Source organism: Pezoporus wallicus, unplaced genomic scaffold, assembly GCF_028554395.1.
Source record: "Pezoporus wallicus isolate ANWC-B61680 ecotype Strahan unplaced genomic scaffold, APGP_CSIRO_Pwel_v1 contig_7731, whole genome shotgun sequence".
NCBI lineage: Eukaryota > Metazoa > Chordata > Aves > Psittaciformes > Psittacidae > Pezoporus > Pezoporus wallicus.
In genome coordinates this window covers 360493-380868 of record NW_026635361.1, presented here as the reverse complement: position 1 = coordinate 380868, position 20376 = coordinate 360493, and the positions used below count along the sequence as shown (strand labels likewise).

General features: G+C 62.6%; 1 protein-coding gene across 8 annotated transcripts; it reads left to right on the top strand.

Moving 5' to 3' along the window:
• The first annotated feature begins 1800 nt into the window (after window positions 1–1800).
• On the top strand, window positions 1801–19926 carry CELF6 (CUGBP Elav-like family member 6). Of its 8 annotated transcripts, none has more exons than XM_057420839.1 (13): window positions 1801–2069; window positions 5981–6063; window positions 12829–12877; window positions 14219–14344; window positions 14886–14965; window positions 15412–15555; window positions 15906–16050; window positions 16125–16274; window positions 16533–16595; window positions 17434–17514; window positions 17614–17757; window positions 18781–18936; window positions 19124–19926. In XM_057420839.1, the coding sequence occupies exons 1-12, from the start codon at window positions 1817–1819 to the stop codon at window positions 18906–18908; spliced, it is 1446 nt and encodes a 481-aa protein (XP_057276822.1). In that variant the 5' UTR covers window positions 1801–1816; the 3' UTR covers window positions 18909–18936; window positions 19124–19926. The 8 variants fall into 8 exon arrangements, with proteins under 8 accessions (XP_057276822.1, XP_057276839.1, XP_057276830.1 ...); XM_057420856.1 differs by having other exon boundaries at window positions 14216–14344; window positions 15915–16050; XM_057420847.1 differs by having other exon boundaries at window positions 14216–14344; window positions 17437–17514.
• The last annotated feature ends 450 nt before the right edge of the window (window positions 19927–20376 follow it).

Genomic DNA, 20376 nt, shown 5'->3' with positions numbered 1-20376 from the left:
AAGAAGGATATTTTCCCTGGTTCCTGGGGAAAGAGGCTCCTCTGCTTCCCCCAAGTCTCAATGGAGAATTTGTGCCCCTTTCCTGCATTTTTTTTTGGTTGTGAGTATTGTCCTGATCTTGCGTTTCAGGTGGTGCGGTGGGAGCCGGGAGTGTCAATCTGCTGCCTGTCGGTGCTGGCAATCCTCTTGGATTGAGTAACCCAAAAGACCAAAGTAATCATAATTATAATCATGATTTGATGTGGTTCTGAGTCCTAAAGCACTCTGAAAGGCCGGTGTAACTAGTGCTAGCACCATCAAGCACCGATCGGAAGCTCCTTACTCCATGAGGACATCCTGTGCTCTGCCCCTTGTCCCCACCAGTGCCACCCAGCATCCCCACGGCATCCTCTGGGCTCCACTTCGGGAAGCATCACTTGGCACCACAAAGGCCTCAGGGAGCTGTGGAGCAGCAGCTTTACTTCCTGGGCCGGCCTCTGGTGCTTTAGAGCTGGTGTTTGCCCCGTGCCTGCGCGGCAGGGGTGGCACAGACCCCTCCTCGTGTGGCCCCTTCTCCCCAGCACATCTATTTCGGTGAGCGCGGAGCAGGCGGTGCCGCGTGAATCACCCGGGGCTCGACGGGATTAAAAATAAACCCAGGCGCTGGAGAGGAGCAGCCAGAGCGCGGCGGGGGGGATGCGGAGACCCCCGCGGGTGGGCACCCCGGGCACCGAATCCTTCCAGTGGGTGCTGCTGGGACGGGCTTGGGCGTGCCTGCGTGTAGAGACTCGCATGTGGGTGCCCGCGAGCACGTGTGTTTGTGTACCTGCTTGCACACACGTGCAGATGCAGCACAGGCTGGCAGCACGGGCATGGAGCTGCACGTGCCTGTGCACGCCCTTGTGTGTGCTCGTGAGCGCTCCTGCAACCACGCGTGTGCACCTGCAGCGCGTGCTTGTGCCTGCACACGCGTGTGCCTGCGCGCCCTTGAGCATGCATGCGTGTGCGCGCGCACTCCCGCGACACGCCGGGGCTTGTAGGGACCTGCGCACGCTCGCACACATGCGCTTGCTCATGCTTGCATGCACAAACCCAGGCTCACACGTGCTCGCACATGCCTGCACACGCATGCCAGTGTGCTGAGGAAGCCCCCCCCCCCCAAGCCCTGCTGCTTCTCTGGGAGTAATTAATTAACAACCGTGCCAGGTATTAAAGGCGTTTGGTCTAATTACAGATGTTTCGGGGTGACACAGGGTCCATTGAGGTGAAAAACGCAACAAAGCGCCAACATCGTCCCCTTTCCGGCTTGTTTGGGGTGTTCACATCCCGCCTAAGGTGGGTGTTAACTCTGGAACCTACTGAGGGCCGCGGGGGGCCGGTCCCGCTTCGGGTGGCGGGGGGTGATGGGGATGACGGGGTGTGACGTGGGGTGTGACGGGGTGTGACGGGGTGTGACGTGGGGTGTGACGGAGGCCGGAGCGCGGTGGGGCAGAAGGGGCTGGGGTGGGCCCGGCAGGGGGCAGTAGTAGGCGGAGCCGGGGTCCCCCCGCGCGGCTGCCGGCCTCCCCTCTCCTGATTGGCCGCCGCTGCCTCATTATGCTAATGACCTGCGTCTCGCCGGGGCCAGCCTGCTGACGTCACCAGCCCGCGGGTTGTTGGGGGGGGGGGGGGGGGGGGGGGGGGCAGGGGGGGGGGGGGCAGTGCCGTGAGCGGAGAGGCCCGGGCCGAGCCGAGCGGTTCCGAGCGGTTCCGAACGGCGCCGAGCGGGGCGGGGCGGGGCGGGGCGGGGCGGCGGGCGCCTCCCGCAGCGGCGGCGGCGGCGGCGGCGGAGCGGGCCATGGCCGCGGCGGGCAGCGGCGTGGCGGCGGCGGAGGCGGGCGCGGCGTTCAGCACCGCGAACAGCGGCCGGGTGAACGGGCTGAGCCGCCCGCCCGGCGCCATCGCCATGAAGGATCACGACGCCATCAAGCTCTTCGTGGGGCAGATCCCGCGTAACCTGGAGGAGAGCGACCTCAAGCCGCTCTTCGAGGAGTTCGGCCGCATCTACGAGCTCACCGTGCTCAAGGACCGCTTCACCGGCATGCACAAAGGTACCGGGGGCGCCGAGCCTGCCCGCGGGGCGCGACCGGGGCGGGGAGCGGGGGGGGCGGCGGGCAGAGGTGGGACACCCGAACGGGGGCTCCCCTCGGGTAGGACGCCCTGAGGTGCAGCCGTGGTCTGAGTACCCCTGAGATGGGGCACCCTGGTATGGGGTGTCCCAGAGGAGGGGGTGCCCCTGCGGTGGTGCACCTCTGAGGGGGGACACCTCTGAGGTGGAGCACCCAAACACGGAGCACCCTTGAAGTGGAGTTATCCTCAGTCTGGAGGTAGCCCCTAAGGTGGGGATACCCCTGATGTGAAGGTACCCCTGAGCTGGGGGCACCCTGAAGGTGGAGGTGTGCTGGAGGTGGGGTTCCCTGGTATGGGGTACCCCTGAGGTGGAGGCACTGGTATGGTCACCCTGGTATGAGGCACCCCTGGGGTGAAGGTACCCCCGACGAGGGGACACTCAGGTGTGGGGCATCCTGGTTTGTGACCCCCCCCTAAGTCTGGGGTACCCCTGAGGCAGAAGGCACCCACGTAAGGTGGAGGTACCAATGGGATGGGGACACCCACTCAGGGTTTGGGATGAGGAGGTGCCATCTGGCTTGGGGACACCCCCGGGGTCAGAGCACCCCAGGGCTACAGCACCCCAGTGGAGTTTAGGACATGTGCCTGGACTGGGGACACCTGTCTGGCATCAGGGCACCCACCTGGGATACAGGCACCCACTGCAGATGGAGGCACCCATTTGGGATATAGGCACCCACTGTGGATGGGGGCACCCATTTGGGATGCAGGCACCCACTGTGGATGGGGCCACCTATCTGGGATACCAGCACCCACTGCGGATGGGGGCACCCGTTTGGGATACAGGCACCCACTGCGGATGGGGGCACCCATTTGGGATACCGGCACCCACTGCGGATGGGGGCACCTGTTTGGGATACCAGCACCCACTGCGGATGGGGGCACCCATTTGGGATACAGGCACCCACTGTGGATGGGGCCACCTATCTGGGATACCGGCACCCACTGCGGATGGGGGCACCCGTTTGGGATACTGGCACCCACTGCGGATGGAGGCACCCATTTGGGATACCGGCACCCACTGCGGATGGGGGCACCCGTTTGGGATACTGGCACCCACTGCGGATGGGGGCACCCACTTGGGATACCAGCACCCACTGCGGATGGGGGCACCCATTTGGGATATAGGCACCCACTGCGGATGGGGGCACCCATTTGGGATACCAGCACCCACTGCGGATGGGGGCACCCATTTAGGATACAGGCACCCACTGTGGATGGGGCCACCTATTTGGGATACAGGCACCCACTGTGGATGGGGCCACCTATTTGGGATACCGGCACCCGCTGTGGATGGGCGCACCCATTTGGGATACAGGCACCCACTGCGGATGCAGGCACCCACTGCAGATGGAGGCACCCATTTGGGATACAGGCACCCACTGTGGATGGGGGCACACATTTGGAATACAGGCACCCACTATGCATGGGGGCACCCATTTGGGATACAGGCACCCACTGCGGATGGGGATACCCATTTGGGATGCAGGCACCCACTGTGGATGGAGGCACCCATTTGGGATACAGGCACCCACTGCGGATGGAGGCACCCATTTGGGATACAGGCACCCACTGTGGATGGAGGCACCCATTTGGGATACAGGCACCCACTGTGGATGGAGGCACCCATTTGGGATACAGGCACCCACTGGGGATGGAGGCACCCATTTGGGATACCGGCACCCACTGCGGATGCAGGCACCCATTTGGGATACAGGCACCCACTGGGGATGGAGGCACCCATTTGGGATACCGGCACCCACTGCGGATGGAGGCACCCATTTGGGATACAGGCACCCACTGCGGATGCAGGCACCCATTTGGGATACAGGCACCTACTGGGGATGGAGGCACCAGGCCTCTGAGAGCCCCCAGGACCAGGGCTGCCCAGCTGCACCTGGCACAGGGAGCAGAGCACCTGAGCAGAGGCGTGCCGAGGGCTGCATGTGTGCACTGCTGAGGTCCCTATGGACCCCCCCGCCCCATAAGCCAGGGTCTGTGGCGCTGGAGCAGGGTCAGGGCACCCTGGGTGTCACCCGGACAGGATCCTCCTCACCCTGTCACCGAGCGCCTGTGCCACGGGCAGCGCCCACATCACCGGGACTTCCTGGGAAGCTGAGACTTGGTGCTTGTGGATGGTGCCCTCGGGCCATGGGGCAGCCGCCGTGAACCACACCATTCTCATCACCGCGCCCTCCCGAATGCCCCCGGCTGTTTCCGAACCGCCCGTGTGCCACAAACAACGGGATTCACACCTCGCCAGGGCCCCTCGGCGCCTCTTCCAGCACGGGCTTCAACTGCTGCGGCCCAGGCACACGCTTGAACTGCGGATGTTCCTCTCATTCGAGCACCATCCTTCCTCCCGGAGAGCCTCTGGAGCGGGACCGCTCCGGCCCCAGCCCTCCCAACTCCTCCGGAACGCCTGTGCACCAGCCACGTTGTTGCTGTAGGGGAAATGGGGAAGAAAACGAAGGAATAAAGAGCGGCGAGGAGGAAGCCAACACGATTACGGATGGTAAACACTGGAAATGGCACCGGGGCTGACGCGAGCTGCTGCGCTGACCTCCCCTTTCCACCCGCAGTGGGATAATGTTTAACCAGGGGGATCTCTCCTTGCTCCCCGCGCGGGTTGATGTCCCCAGCACCCTGCGGCGGGGCGAGGGACCCTGTCCCTTGGTGTCCCCCCACACCACTGTCGTGCTCCCTCCCCTCCCAGGCACGCTGATTGTACTTATTAAGAGTTATTAATACTTAATCAGCTGGCGGATTTAATTGTGCCAATATTAAAAATGCATCAATGTCAATTTTATTCATTAAATATTTACTTTGTTGAAGGGAAACTGTTTTGCTGCTGTTTTAATATCACTTTCAGGCACTTTTGGATGTGACCCCAGCAAACCGGGGGGGAAGCCCTCGGGGAGGGAGCAGTGTGGTGGTGGCACAGGGACCGGCATGTTCCCGCAGGGACGGAGAGGCGGAGGGGAGAGGACCGGACCCGGTCCCTAGGGCTTGCTCGTCGCCAGCTCTGGGCAAACGAGTGGCGTGGCAGCGTGAGTCAGCGTGGGAAAACCTCACCCCAGGCGTATTCCTGGTTCCCGAAGCGCCAGGATGTCGGAGGAGCCGTGCCTCATCCCGAGGAGGATGCTCGGAGCTGGGAGCAGCGCGGCGCCCAGCCACGATGCGTGGCCTGCCCGGACGCCTGGAGATCTGCTTCCCTGAGGCTTCAGCTGCAGCTTCCCCCAGGGCGCCGCTGCTGCCCGTGTGCTGCTGCTGCTGCCCTGCTCCTTCCTTCATCCCACTGCTCCAGCTCCCATCCTGTTTCGGGGCTGAGCTCTGGGCCTGCTGGTGGTGGTGCCCTCTTGGATGCCGGGGTGCCACGGTGACAGGGTGCTGGATGTGATGGTGCTGGGTGCCAGGGTGCCACAGTGCTGGGGTGCTGGGTGCCAGTGTGCTGGACATGACAGTGCTGGGTGCCAGGTTGCCACAGTGCTGGACATGAATGTGCCAAGATGCTGGGTGCCAGGATGCCAACAATGCTGGGTGCTGGACATTATGGTGCCACGGTGCTGGGGTGCTGGGTGCCAGGGTGCCACAGTGCTGGACATGACAGTGCCACGATGCTAGGGTGCTGGATGCCACCTTGCTGGGGTGCTGGGTGTCACAGTGCTGGTGTGCGTGGTGCTGGATATCAGAGTCCCAGGGTGCTGGATGCCACAGTGCCACGGTGCCAGGGTAGGAGGTGCTGGTGCCAGGGTGCTGGGGGCCCCAGTGCCACATTTGTGTGCCTGGGGCTGGGCATTAGGACACTGACCCTGTCTCCCGGTCTCCACAGGCTGTGCCTTCCTCACCTACTGCGCCCGCGACTCGGCCCTGAAGGCGCAGAGCGCCCTGCACGAGCAGAAGACGCTGCCGGGGGTGAGTGACACCGGGGTGAGCTGGGGCAGGGCACGGGGACGGGGACACGGACCCGGGGTGCGGGAGCAGGAGCCGCTTCCAGCGGCCGCAAACCGAGGCATCGATTTTGCTGGCTCCCGCGTGTGCTGCGCTTTCTGTGGGCTCCGCCCTCCCGAGCTTAACAAAGTGAAAATAAATATTTAATTATTCGCCTAAATAAAAATCAATAGGGCCGCTGCTTGGCTGGGAAAGCGCCGGGCCCCGGGAATATCCATCCCTGCCTCGGGAGCGCAGAGCTGACGGAGCAGGACGAGGTTCATGTCCTGAGCCGCGCTCTCACCCATGGTTTAGTGCATCAGTAGGTTTAAGGTTTAACAGCCCACTTTGGCACCCTAAAGGAGGTGCAGGTTCGGGCCCTGCCTGTGGGCGCGGGGTTGGGACTTGCCTTCATCCCTTCTCATCACACGCTCTCTGTGTGTACACGCATGGGCGAGGTGTATGGTCGCTGTAGCTGCTCACTTCTCACCCTGCACCCCTGGTGCGCGGGGTGAGCACAGGGGTGCGCGTGTGAGTAGGTGCTTGCAGGTGGGTGTGTGGGCATGTGCCCATGTGGAGGACGTGCCTGTGCACACCCCTCTGTGCAGGTGTGCATGCAGTGGTGCGGGGTGTGCATCCGCCAGGGCACACAGCCGCAGCAAGTGTGCACACCCCTGTGCTTGTTGTGCTCACACCCCGGTGCCTACGCCCCCTTGTGCTTGTGCCCACACCCCTGCAAGCTCTTGCACACCTCCTCTGCACACCCCTCTACACTTGTGCACACCTCTCTATGCTTCTGTTTACAACCCTGTGTGCTTGTACATGCGCCCCTGGGTTTATGCACACCCCCTGTAGCTGTGTACACCCTCCGTGTTCGTGCTTATACCCACACGTGCCTGTGCACACCGTACAGTTGTGCACTCCCCATGTATCTGTGCGCACCCCTCTGTGCTTGTACACCCCCCCCCGTGCTCGTGAGCTCTCTGTGCTTCTGCACACCGCTGTGTGCTCCTCATCACACCCCTGTGCCTGTGCACAACCCCATGTGCTTGTGCACACCCGTCTGGACTTGTCCACATTCTCTTATACTTGTGCACACCCCTCTCTGATTGTGCATAGCCATGTGTGCCTGTGAACACTTCCATGTAGCAGTGACAGCCATGTGTGCTTGTACTCAGACCTGTACCAGTGCTCACACCCCTGTACCTGTGCTCACCCTGTACCTGTGCTCACACTGTACTTGTGCTCATACCCCTGTACCTGTGCTCACACCCCTGTACCTGTGCTCATGATGTACCTGTGCTCATGATGTACCTGTGCTCATACCCCTGTACCTGTGCTCACACCCCTGTAAGTGTGCTCATGCTGTACCTGTGCTCATGCTGTACCTGTGCTCATACCCCTCTACCTGTGCTCACACTGTACTTGTGCTCATACCCCTGTACCTGTGCTCGCACCCCTGTACCTGTGCTCACCCTGTACCTGTGCTCATGCTGTACCTGTGCTCACACCCCTGTACCTGTGCTCACACCCCTGTACCTGTGCTCATACCCCTGTAGCCGTGCTCACCTGTACCTGTGCTCATACCCCTGTACCCGTGCTCACCTGTACCTGTGCTCATACCCCTGTACCTGTGCTCACACTGTACTTGTGCTCATACCCCTGTACCTGTGCTCACACTGTACTTGTGCTCACACCCCTGTACCTGTGCTCATGCTGTACCTGTGCTCATGCTGTACCTGTGCTCATACCCCTGTACCTGTGCTCACACTGTACTTGTGCTCATACCCCTGTACCTGTGCTCACACCCCTGTACCTGTGCTCATACCCCTGTACCTGTGCTCACCTGTACCGGTGCTCATGCCGTACCTGTGCTCATACCCCTGTACCTGTGCTCATACCCCTGCACCTCTGTTCACCTGTACCTGTGCTCTCCCTGTAACCCTGCTCACACTGTACCTGTGCTCACACCACCTGTACCTGTGCTCATCCCCCTGTACCTGTGCCCACCTGTACCTGTGCTCATACCCCTGCACCTGTGTTCACCTGTACCTGTGCTCACCCTGTACCTCTGCTCACGCTGTGCCTGTGCTCACACCACCTGTACCTGTGCTCATACCCCTGTACCTGTGCTCATACCCCTGTACCTGTGCCCACCTGTACCTGTGCTCATACCCCTGCACCTGTGTTCACCTGTACCTGTGCTCACCCTGTACCTCTGCTCACGCTGTGCCTGTGCTCACCTGTACTTTTGCTCACCTGTACCTGTGCTCGTGTCCCCGGGTGTACCCCACTCCGGGCAGGCCCCGCCCCCGGCGCGTCTTGGGGGCGTGTCCAGGCTCGGAGGGGGCGTGTCCCGACCGAAGCCCCTCCCCTCGGCTCGGCTCGGCCCGGCTCGATTCGGCTCGGCTCGGCGGGGCTGCGGCCGCCCCTCCCTCCCGCCCCGCCTCCCGCGCGCCGCTGCGCGAGCCGAGCCGAATCGAATCGGGCCAGACCGAGCCGAGCCGAGCAGAGCCGAATCGAACCGAGCCCCCCCGCCGGGTCCGGCCGGCCCGAGCCGAACCGAGCCGAGCGGAGCCGAACGGAGCCGAGCCGGGCCGGGCCGGGCCGGGCCATGCAGCTGCCGCAGGTGCCGGCGCCGGGGCCGCGGCCGCCCGTGCTGTGGGTGCCCGCCGGGTCCAAGATCCTCTGCATCGAGGTAGGGCCCCGCCTTTGTCTCCACCGGCTCGGCCCGGGGTCTGCACCCGCCGGTGCTCGCAGGCGGGCAGGGGTGGATGGGGGTGATGGTGAGGGCGGTGGATGTGCGGCCGGGGATGGGGTGTTGGCGGGGGGGGGGTATTTGCACCCGGGGATGTGGTGTGTGAGCGCGGGTGATGGTGAGGAGGGTGCATCTGCACCCAGGGGTGAGGTGGCTGTGTTGGGAGGGCGGTTGTTGTTGGTGAGGGTGTATTTGCACGCAGGGATGAGGGTGGTGTGTGTTGCTGTATCTGCATCCAGGGATGGAGAGAGGGTGTTGGCAGTGGGGTGTTGGTGAAGGGGGTGTATCTGCACGCAGGGATGCTCTGTGTGTGAGTGTGGGTGTTGGTGAGGAGGGTGTATCTGCACCCAGGAACGGTGTGTGGTGGGGGGGGTGGTGAGCAGGGTGTATTTGCAGGCAGGGATGGAGTGTGTGCATGCCTGTGTTGGTGAAGAGGGTACATCCGCACCCAGGGATGGGCTTGTTTGTGTGTTGGCTGGAGGGTGTATTTTTCCTCCGGGTGTTGTGTGTGTGGTTGCAGGTGTGCAAAGGGATGTGCTCGGGGGGGGGGGGGTGTTGCACCCACACGTGGTGCAGGGGTGCGTGCGTGCATTGGCAGGGGCACAGTTTTGCCCCGGGGTGTGCACAAGAGCGGTTGCACCCAGGGATGGTGAGTGTGCGAGCGTGCCAATGGCTCCGTGCGTGTGCCAGCGGGTGCTGAGCGTGTCTCTGCACCCAGCGATTGTGCGCGCGGCGCTGGGCTGTGGGTGTGCGTGGGCCTGGAGGTGGCGGTGCTGGGGGTGTGTGCACGTGTGTGTGCGCGCCCGCTGGGTGTGAGCAGGAGCACGTGTGTGCATGCGGGTGTTGCTGGGCTCCCACATTGTGCGCGGGGCTCAGGTGTATGTGGATGGGTTGTGGGTGCTGCTGGGGGGTGTCCAGCGCCGGGTGTCCACGGCGCTGCCGGGGCCCCACTGTGGGTCCCACCGCTGCAGTGGGGAAACTGAGGCAAGGGGTGTTCCTGCCTGGTACGGGGGTGTGTGTCTGTGCTTGTGCGGGATCCACAGCTGCAGGGAGGGCCCTGTGGGTGTGAGGTGGGGGTGCGGGTGCTCATGAGGACTCGGGGTGTGCGGTGTAGGGGTGTTGTGTGCGGGTGTACACAGGGCTGGCCTGGGGTGGGTGTGTGGTTGCACGTGGGTGAACAGCGGTGCTAGGGCTGGTGTACACTGTGTGTGGGGCTGTGTGGGTGCAAGGTGCGGGTGCAGGGGGGGCTGAGGCAAGCGTGCCACTGTGGGTGGGTGTGCGTGGAGGTTGCATGTGCTGTGTGTGGCGCTGCGCTTGTGCTCAGGGCTGTGCAGGAGTGGGAGTGCGGCTGTAGGGGGTGTGTGGTTGTGCGTGGGGGTGTGCTGGGATGGTTGCGCGCCTGCGCAGGGTTGTGCAGCGGTGAGACTGTCCCCAGCCCGGCTGTGCCCTCTCGCTGTGAGTGCACCCCCAGGACTATGGCAGGGTGCTCCTATGATGGCAGGCTGTTCCTGTGGTGGGAGGCTGCCTGTACCCAAGCGCCTGTCTCCCTGCACTGGGTGTTGGCTGCCTGGAGGTCCTCAGGGTGATGCAGGCACCAGCCTCCCACAGGCACCCGCTGCTCCAGCACCACCCGGCACCTCCACCTCGGCTCACTCGGGTGCGCAGTGGCCTCATGGGTGCACTGGCTGTTGGGTGCAAGGAGGAGGGTGACCCCGAGGAAGGAGCTCTACCCCCTGCCCAGGCTGCTGGGGGGCTCCGAATTTGGGTGGGGGACAGTGACAGTGCCCAAGCAGTCAGGAGGTGGTTCAGCAACCGATGGTGACCCCCTTGGCTGTTGCACTGTGGTGGTGTGGCCATGGGGTGCCATAGCCGGTGCTCTGTGGGGCACCCATAGGGTGCTGGTGGGTGCTGGGACACCCCAGACAGGATCTCTGGTGACACTGGGTGCATTGGCATGGCCCTGGAGTGTGTGAGGATGGGGGGAAAATGGGTGAGCATTGAGGGTTGGATGTGTGAGTGCTGTGGGGTGGAAAGGGGGGTGGTGGGGAGATGGGGATGAATGGGCAGGTGTGAGGGTGCTACGGGGGTGGACGGATGAATGGATGGGTGGATGGGTTTTGGGGGTATGGGTGGGTGCTATGGTGGTGGGTGGGTGCTATGGTGGTAGATGGGTGTTATGGTGATGGGTGTTGGGGGATGAATGGGTGAGTCTTGGGGTAAGATGGGTGGATGGGTGATTGTGGGTGTCAGGGAGGGATGAGTGGATGAACGGGTGGATGGATGGATGGATGGATGAATGGGTAGGTGGGTGGGTGTCAGGGGGTGGATGGATGGGTGTCAGGAGCAGGGGGAGATCGCTGGGTGGTTGGTTGGGTGCCAGGAGTAGGATGGAGGCCTGTTGGGCAGTGGTGGGTGACTGTGTGGGTGCAGGGGTGCTGTGGGGACAGAGGGAGAGGTAGGCACCATCCCCCTGTGCCCAGGAGGGGTCTGGGTGCCCACATCATCTGCCTGTGCCATGGGAGCTGGCGCCGGGGGCACTGAGCACCCCGGGTGGGAACGGGGTGATGCCGGGGGTACCAAACCCCTTTTCCAGGGGTGTCCCCAGGCTGGGGCTGTTTGTCCCAGTGCGGTGCAGGGCCCTGGGGAAGGTGAGCTGGTCCCTGAGGTCTGACATTTATAAACATCAGCCGCTCCCGGAGAATCAATACAGTTTAATAACCAGCGAGCGGAGACGGGAGACACATCAAAATGACACTCTGCGGCTCCCTAAATGTTATTCTAAATCATCCTCGCTGCCTTTATTGCATTAAGCACACAGCAGCAGGCCTGGAAATATATTCCATCGGAGGCCATGCACTGGGAAACGGGACTGGTGGGTCAGCGGATGGGGGCAGCTCCCCCACCCAAAATTGGGGTCCGTCCTCCCGGCCGCAGCAGGGACACGGGGACAGGGGGATGCTGGCTCTGCTGTCACAGCCTCCTGGCTTTCGGGTGAGCCCCTTTGCAGGGGATGGGGTGGATGCCTGAGGGACGGGTGACACGAGGGCAGCTGGGTGGCCCCATGTCCCTTGGTGGCTCCTGGGGACTCGGTCCCCTCCCTGGACCATCCCTGGCTCTGCGCTGACATTTCTCCCTGCGTTTCCCTGGAGACGAGACGGTTGCTGTGGAAACCTCCCTCCTCCTCTTCCTTATCCATCCTCTTCCTCACCCTGGGATGGGAGGGGGGCCCTGATGCTGCCCTCACCCAGCCCCTACATTTGTTGCCCCCTCCGTGGGTGCACAGGGGGACCCCGGGGTGGGGGTACCCACCCGAGCGTGCTCGAGCCGTGTACGTGTGTGCACACACCCGCCCCGTCATGCGTGACATCCTGCCGTTGCCGTGACGACCCCATCGAGCACATGGCTCTGGCTCTGCAGCATCGCGGGGGAAGCACGCTTGTTGCCATAGAAACGGCCGTAATTGTAGCGTTTTTCAGCTAAAAGAGGGGGAAAAAGGAGGGGGAGAGAGGAGGAGAAATGGCTCCGCGGGGCAGCGGGCCAGGGGTGTGCCTGGCGTGTCCTGCTGCACACGCGTGTCACAGCCGCGGGTCCGCACGGCGGTGACGCACGGTAGGAGGCCGGAGTTGGGTGGGAATGAGGCACAGGGCCGCGCTGGTGGCGGTGCTGCCAGGCTGGCCGGGTGCTGCTGCTGCCTCTGCAGTCCTTTGCAGTCGAGGAAAGCGGGCAGGCGGCCAAGGCTGGCACCGGCGGCCCGCGGGCGCCTGCGGCACCGGGTGCCCATCCTCGGGTGCCCGTCCCCGCGGCCGCAGTAGCGCCCTGTGCCCCTGGCACCCCCGGTGCCCTGTGCCCACGAGCCCTGGCTCTGTTCTTGCAGGTCCCTTCCGTGCTCCCTGTGCCAGGCTGGGGCCAAATCCTGCCATTCCCCATGGAAAGGGTTGGGGAGGGGGGCACGGCGCCACCACTGACCGCCCGCTCCCGCTTGTGTGTTGCAGATGAACCGCCCCATCCAGGTGAAGCCGGCCGACAGCGAGGGCCGAGGAGGTAGGTCCCCCCTTCCCCAGCTGCCCAGTGTAGACAGGGGGTCAGGGCCACCCATAGGGTGACAGGGGGCATGGTGGCATTATGGAGGCTGCCATGGGGAGGTTTGTTTGCAGAGAAACCCCCAAAGGAGCTGCCTGTGCTGGTGGCATCCAAACCCAAGCGCAAAATGAATGTGATCTCGGCTCTCCCTGCCTGCCCAGCTCGAGAGAGCATCTTGATGTCATGCTGGGAACATCCTGACGTCATGCCAGGAACATCCCAATGTCATACCCGACATCTGACAGCCCCTTTGCCTATCAAACAGCCCATTTACCCACCTGCAGCTGACTGTGGGGACCCTGCAGAGCTGGGGTGCAGGAAGGAGTCAGCCACACATGGCCTGAGCCCCTCTCAAACAGAAGTTGCTACCTCCCTCCCCCGGGGTCTCCATGGGGCTGTGCTGCTTCCAGGCTGAGTCAATCATCTGGGCAAACCTGCAGGAATTGGATGAAAGCCCCCAGCGTTACTGGTGCCGAGGGCTGGGAGCACTGGGATGCTTGCATGGGGCCGCTGGCCCTGGGCTCGGACAGCTGGGATGGATGTTGCCCTGTTAAAACCATGCTGTTAAACACACCACGAGCTGCTCCCAGCACATCCCAGAGGGACCTGGCAGATAAATCACCCACTTACCGAGTGTCACTGGGGAAGGGTTAAAGATGGATGGGGCACTTCGGGCGCCCGGCTCCGGGCCCCTGTCCTGGGCAGCAGCGCTCCCCGAAGCCGCCCTGGCTGGGAGATGGTTTATGTTGAACAGAGAGCACAGGAGCCCTATTCCCCGAGCTGATCCTCCCGGTTCCTTAACGGGCGGAGCATTAATTGTCTGCTGCCATTATTTATTTATTTGCTGGCGGGGCTCCTGACAGGGCACCTTATTCTCTTTGTCAAAAGCCATTAGCGTGCGGCGGGAGCGCGCGGCCGCGAGACGGATGCTGCTAATAATCGTGAACTACTCATTATTTACTCTCCCTCCCTCCCCTCGGGGCTGGGTTATTTATGTCCCCTGGGCACGGCCCGCGGCTGTGGGTTCTTCTGCCAGTCGATCACGGGAAGGCAATCGCTGCCGGTTTGCGGCTCCCTTTGTTTCCCAGCCACAGCGGTGCCGGGGGAGCTGGGAAAAGCCCCAGCTCCCGGCCCTCAGGCGGCTCTTTCCCAGCGTCACCTCCTCCTGCCGGGGAGGTTTTCCCACCCGGAGCCGGGTGTAGGATGGAGGTGATAAACCCCGCGCCGTGGCTGCTGGATCGGCGGCGCCGGCGTTACCCGGCGCTTCCCGCGTCCCAACGGGCTGGGTTTTGCTTTTAGAAGACAGGAAGCTCTTTGTGGGCATGCTGGGGAAGCAGCAGAGCGAGGACGATGTCCGGCGCCTCTTCGAGCCCTTCGGCCAGATTGAGGAGTGCACCATCCTGCGAGGGCCCGACGGAGCCAGCAAAGGTGGGCAGCGGGGTGAGCACGGTGCGGTGAGCACAGGGCGGTGAGCACAGGGCGGTGAGCACGGTGCGGTGAGCACGGTGGGGTGAACACAATGGGGTGGGCACAGTGGGGTGAGCACAGTGGGGTGGGCACAGTGGGTGAGCACAGGGCGGTGAGCACGGTGGGGTGAGCACAGAGAGGTGAGCACGGTGGGGTGAACACAATGGGGTGGGCACAGTGGGGTGAGCACAGGGCGGTGAGCACAGGGGGTGAGCACGGTGCGGTGGGCACAGTGGGGTGAGCACAGAGGGGTGAGCACAGGACGGTGAGCACGGTGGGGTGGGCACAGTGGGGTGAGCACGGTGGAGTGGGCACAGTGGGGTGGGCACAGTGGGGTGAGCACAGGGGGGTGAGCACAGGACGGTGAGCACGGTGGGGTGGGCACAGTGGGGTGAGCACGGTGGAGTGGGCACAGTGGGGTGGGCACGGTGGGGTGAGCAGGCAGCACCAGCTCCTGCAGCGCCCAAGTCCAACCTCTCCCATGTCCCCTCTCTGCCTTTAGGTTGTGCCTTTGTGAAGTACGGCAGCCACGCCGAGGCACAGGCTGCCATCAACAGCCTGCATGGCAGCCAAACCATGCCGGTAAGTGCAGGCTCTCACCCTGCCCTGTTCGACCCCGTGCTGCCTGCATAATCCAATCACCAGCTCATTTGATCCTCTGTCTAATTGGATCAAAATCCTACAGACCAGCAGTTTGTTGGCCAGATCGCCCCGAGGTTCATCCTTGCCCGGGCACTGGGGATGGTGCTCAGGGCTAATTCCCTCCCCGCTGCAGAAAGGGGCTGTTTAATTAACGCCGAAGGTCAAAACTGTGAATGAGGAGGGGAAAAGGGAACGGAGGTCAGGGAGGAACACCGGCTATAATTAAACCTCGCATCGATTGCTGGTCGCTGCTGCCAAGGCGGCAGCATCCCAAGGGCTGAGGATGCTGCAGCCGCTGCGAGCTGGCTGGACCCTCCTGGAGCAGGGACACGTCCCGGGGGCATGGCCGGGGTCCTGCCGTCAGCCCCATCTTCCCCCCATCCCAGGGAGCCTCCTCCAGCCTGGTGGTGAAGTTTGCGGACACGGACAAGGAGAGGACCCTGCGGCGGATGCATCAGATGGCCGGGCAGCTGGGCATCTTCAACCCCATGACCATCCAGTTCGGCGCCTACGGGGCCTACACGCAAGCGGTAGGAGCCGGGGCTGGCCAGGACCTGGGGGGTTTGGGGGGGTCCCGTGGCTGGTGGTGGTGGTTGTGCCTGCAGAAGCCTGCATGGGATTGTATCAGTGCCAGTGAATGCAGATGCCCATCAGGGTTGGTGCATCCCCATTTATGGGCACCACAGAGGGTTTCACCCCCTCAGGTGAGGATGGAGGGGGCAGGGGTCACCTTTTCTAGTGTCGCCTGTCCCTGAGTCCAGCAGCGGGTGGCATCCATCCCTCATGTGCGGGTGCAAAGAGGGAGATGCTGATTTATCCTCCCTGCTCCCCCTTCTCTCTGCCTCTCTCTTTCCCCTTTCCCCCCCTTTCTTTCCTTAAGATCATGCAGCAGCAGGCAGCCCTGATGGCGGCTGCGCAGGGCACCTGCCTCAACCCCATGGCTGCCATCGCGGCCGCCCAGATGCAGCAGATGGCCGCCTTCAACGTCAGCGGGCTGGTGGCTGCTCCCCTCACCCCATCTTCAGGTACAACCCCCCCCACGTGCCCCCCGTCCCGCCCAGCGCCCCCATGGGGTGTCACTGACCTCTCCGTGCCGCAGGTACGAGCACTCCCCCCGGCATCAGCACGGCGCCGGTGCCCAGCATCGCCACGCCGATCGGCGTCAACGGCTTCAGCCCGCTGCCGCCGCAGACCAACGGGCAGCCCGCCTCGGAGACCATCTACACCAACGGCATCCACCCCTACCCAGGTACCCCCCCGCAGCCGCTCGGCTCCCGCTGCGCTGCGCACCCCAGGAAGGCGCTGGGTGACCCCCAGCCGTGCGCCCGGCCCCACCGGAACCCTTCCTCCCTTGGCATCGCTGCCTCTGGTCTCGGCTTCTACGGAGCGGCAGGAGCAGCTCTGCCCCCCCGCGGCCGTGCTCGGCCCGGAGCCTTCTCCCGTGGGATCTGTCCGTCTGGGGACTCCTCTGGCTGATTCTCTCTTCCTTCTCCTTTTCTCTTCCCAGCTCAAAGCCCCACGGTGGCAGATCCCCTCCAGCAAGCCTACGCAGGCATGCAGCACTATGCAGGTCTCAAGCTTTGCTTTGCTTTCTTCCCTCTCTCCCCTCATTTGCTCCTCACCTTTTTGGGGGGCAGGCATCAGCTTGGGGTTGAGCCACAGGTTTGGTGCGGTGTGCTTGGGCATGGATTAATGCAGTGAGCGCCGGGTGCCGTACCCCGGCAGGAGCTGCGGGGCAGCGAGGGGGTGATGCTGGTGCAGAATTCCATCCCCTCGTTCCCAGCAGCACGGATGTGCTCCCAGCACGGCCCTCCGTGCGGGTTTTGGGTGGAGGAACCTGAGTTTTAATGCCCATGGGGGAGAGCTGGCGGCAGTACCAGGAGAGGGGGCAAGGTTTGGGCGGTGATGGAGAGCTGGCTCCATGGCGGATCCTGCTGCTGGAGACAGCCATGGAGGCACCAAGATATCAGAGATCCTCGAATGTTCATCGTGTGGCCGAATCTGCTGGCCAGGGAGTTGGGCTGCAGGAAGAAGGGAGTCAAAGCATCCTGTGGAAGTCCGTCGGGCCCGGCAGCCATTTCTTTAGGAGCACTACCAGCGACGTTCAGATTTTCCACAGAAAATCAAGTTTGGACTCCGAATTGTTGTTTTTTTCCAACCAAAAGTGCCGGCTTTCCTCAGCCTTGAGGCCATGTTACTGCTGCCACCACTGTGCCCCTGGGAGAGCTATTCCTGCATCCCTGCCGTGCCGGGAGGCCGGGGCGGCGCTGGGGTGGGAAGGGCAGAGCCACGAGCCCGGGGCAGCAGAGGCAGCTCCATGGAGGGTGGCAGCGGGGCCGCCCCTGTTCCCGGCCCTGCGCAGGGCTGGGTGGGCACCGGGGCCTCAGCTCCACGTTTCTCTCTTGCAGCAGCGTATCCCACCGCTTACGCGCCCATCAGCCAGGCCTTCCCCCAGCAGGCGCCCATCATCCCGCAGCAGCAGCGAGAAGGTGAGGAGTCGTGGGGGGGCACCCGCGGTGGGGCTGGTGGCTCCTGCCCCCCCCCGGTGCCTCGCGCCTGACGTGTGCCTGTCCCTTGTGTGTCACCAGGTCCCGAGGGCTGTAACCTGTTCATTTATCACCTGCCCCAGGAGTTCGGGGACGCAGAGCTCACGCAGATGTTTTTGCCTTTCGGCAACGTCATCTCTGCCAAAGTCTTTGTAGACCGTGCCACCAACCAGAGTAAATGCTTTGGTAAGTCCTGGTGTGTGGCTCTCCTTGGTGTCCCAGCGCACAGGTCCAGCTCTTCCCAGTCCCCAGCTCGGGGGTCTGGGTCAACATACCAGATCAGAGGTCCAGCTCTCTTCAACGTCCCAGCTCCTCCTCAGCTCCAGCTTGGAGGTCCCGCTCTCCCTGATGTCCCAGCTCAGGGGTCTGTCCGGCCTGGGAGTCTGGCTGTCTCCAATGTCTCACCCGTGGGGTCCAGCTCTCCCCAGCATCCCGAGCTCAGGGGTCGCACTCTCCCCAGTGTCCCAGCCCAGGGATCCTTCTCTCCATGAATTCCAGCTCTGGGGTCTGTCTGTCCCCAACATCCCAGCTCAGAGACTGCCCATGGGTGCATGGTGGCTGGGGCAGTGTGTCCGTCCTGGGGCCGCCGGGCATTTTCATGTCCCACACCGTGCCAGGACAGGACTCGCCCTCCTGCTGCCCCCTCTCCTGCTGTCCTCAGCCCAGTGCCCCCTCCTGCCAGGGAGGGTTGGTCACCGCGTGCTCTGCTCATGTGGCCAAGCGTCACCGCTGCCACCAGCCTGCTCTGGCCTGCAGGTCTGCCACCCACCCTGGTGTCCCTGTGCACCGTGTCAGTCCAGTGTCTTTGGAGGCTCCATCACCTGGGTGTCCCACGAGCCCACACATCCTGTCCTCGTGTCCCCACAGACCTGCTCACCTTGGCGTGCCTGCAGTCCCTGACACTGATAGACCCTGTTGTACCAGTGACCCTGCAGGCCCCATCACCTTGGTGTCCCTGAGCACCACTCCAGTGTTCTGTGGACTCTCTTATGCTGGTGTCCCCACAGAGTCTGTCACCTCCATGTCCCTGCAGACCTTGGTGTCCCCAAAGATGCTATCAGCCCAGTCCCCTGCCATCTGGGGCTGCGCTCCTACCCCACTGTCCCCTGTCCCAGCATTACCCAAGCTGGGGCTGCCTGCGGGGTTTCATCACCTCGGTTCAGTGTCAGCCTTGGATGTTTTTGGTGACAAACCCGTCCTTCGCCCCAGGTTTCGTCAGTTTTGACAATCCGACGAGCGCTCAGGCAGCCATTCAGGCCATGAACGGCTTCCAGATCGGCATGAAGAGGCTAAAAGTCCAGCTAAAGCGGCCGAAAGATGCCAACAGACCCTACTGACCCCTGCTCAGCCTGGCCCTGCGGAGAGGTGAGGGGGACTGGGGGCCTGGTGTGCCCCAGGGGACCCGGGTTCTGCTCGTGCTGTGTTCCACGGTGTCCTTGGGGGTCTCTGCACCCAGGACCATGCGCATGGGTTTGAGCGGGGTTTGTGTCCCTGTCCCCTCCCTCCTCTCCGTGCCCCGGGCACAGGCTGAGGCTCTGTCGCTGTTTTACAGGTTGGGTGTCCCGGGGTGTCTGACGACTTTCCCCTTCCCCAAGTGCAGTATCCAAACCCGTAACTCTCTTTCTTTGCAACACACCCCGGAGGAGGCAGAGGAGGAGGAGATGGAGGAGCAGCGAAGAAGAGAGCCATTCTGGTCGTAGCTTTTCTTTCCTTTTTTGATTACTTTTACCCCAAACTGGTCTTGTTTGTTACTGAACGGGAACACGAGCGAGGAGGACGAGGAAGGAGGAGAGCGACGCGGCTCCGGGGCTGAGGTTCGCCGCCGGCCGCGTGCCGGGACTCAACGCCTCCCTCGCCGGGAGACGGGCGGAGGGCAGCCGGGATCCACTTTGTGGCTGGTGGTTTTGAAAGCACTCACTTGCTGCTACCGATTTCCCAGGAGAAACGAGGAAAAGAGGCTCCAAATGGATTCTTAAACCAAAGCCGGTGGGACGGGACCAGCCTCGGGCGCTTCACCTGGAGGATGCTTGGTTGGAAAAGGAAAAAGGAAAAGGGGCAAGATTTGCTTTTTCCCCACGTCAGGGGGAGGAGAAAAGACAAGGATCAAAGTATGTTGGACTTATAGAAGATATATATAAATAAGTATATATATATATATATCCCACGGAGCGGGGCAGCGGGACACGCGCTTCCCCTGCTTGTCACTGGCACAGGGACATAGGATTACTTGTTTCAGAGTCATATCATTCCTTAGAGTTTAGGGACCAAAGGACTATTGCTTTTTTTAAATATATCTATAAATAAATTAATTTAAAAAAATTAAAACAAAACACACAGAAAAAAAAAAACAAAAAAAAAAGGGGGGGGGGAGGGGAAGAAAAACAAAACAAAACATAGAAATTGAGGGGGGTAAAAACACCTCGGGTGGGATCTGCTGCGGGCGCTCCCGGAGCGCTCGGCTCCAGGGCTCGGGATGCTCGTGGCTGGGCGGGGGCTGCGGGATGGGGAGGGTTTGGGGGCTGCGGTGGCTCCCGCAGGGAGCGGAGCTGGTCGGAGCCCTCGGTCACCTGCAGGAGAGGGCGAAGCGCTGCGGTTCTTGGTGGCTTCGGGGGGAGGTTGGGGGTGGGGGTGGTTTTTTTTCCAGCCAAAAACAAAACAAAACAACGAAAAAGAGAAAAATGTGAGGTTTCGGCAGAAACGAAGTGCGGTGAAATAAACTTATTTTGTCAAAGTCGGCACCTGGGCTGGTTCTTTGGAGCAGTTGCTGCCGGGTCCCACCACCCAAAGCCCCCCCACAAAGGCACC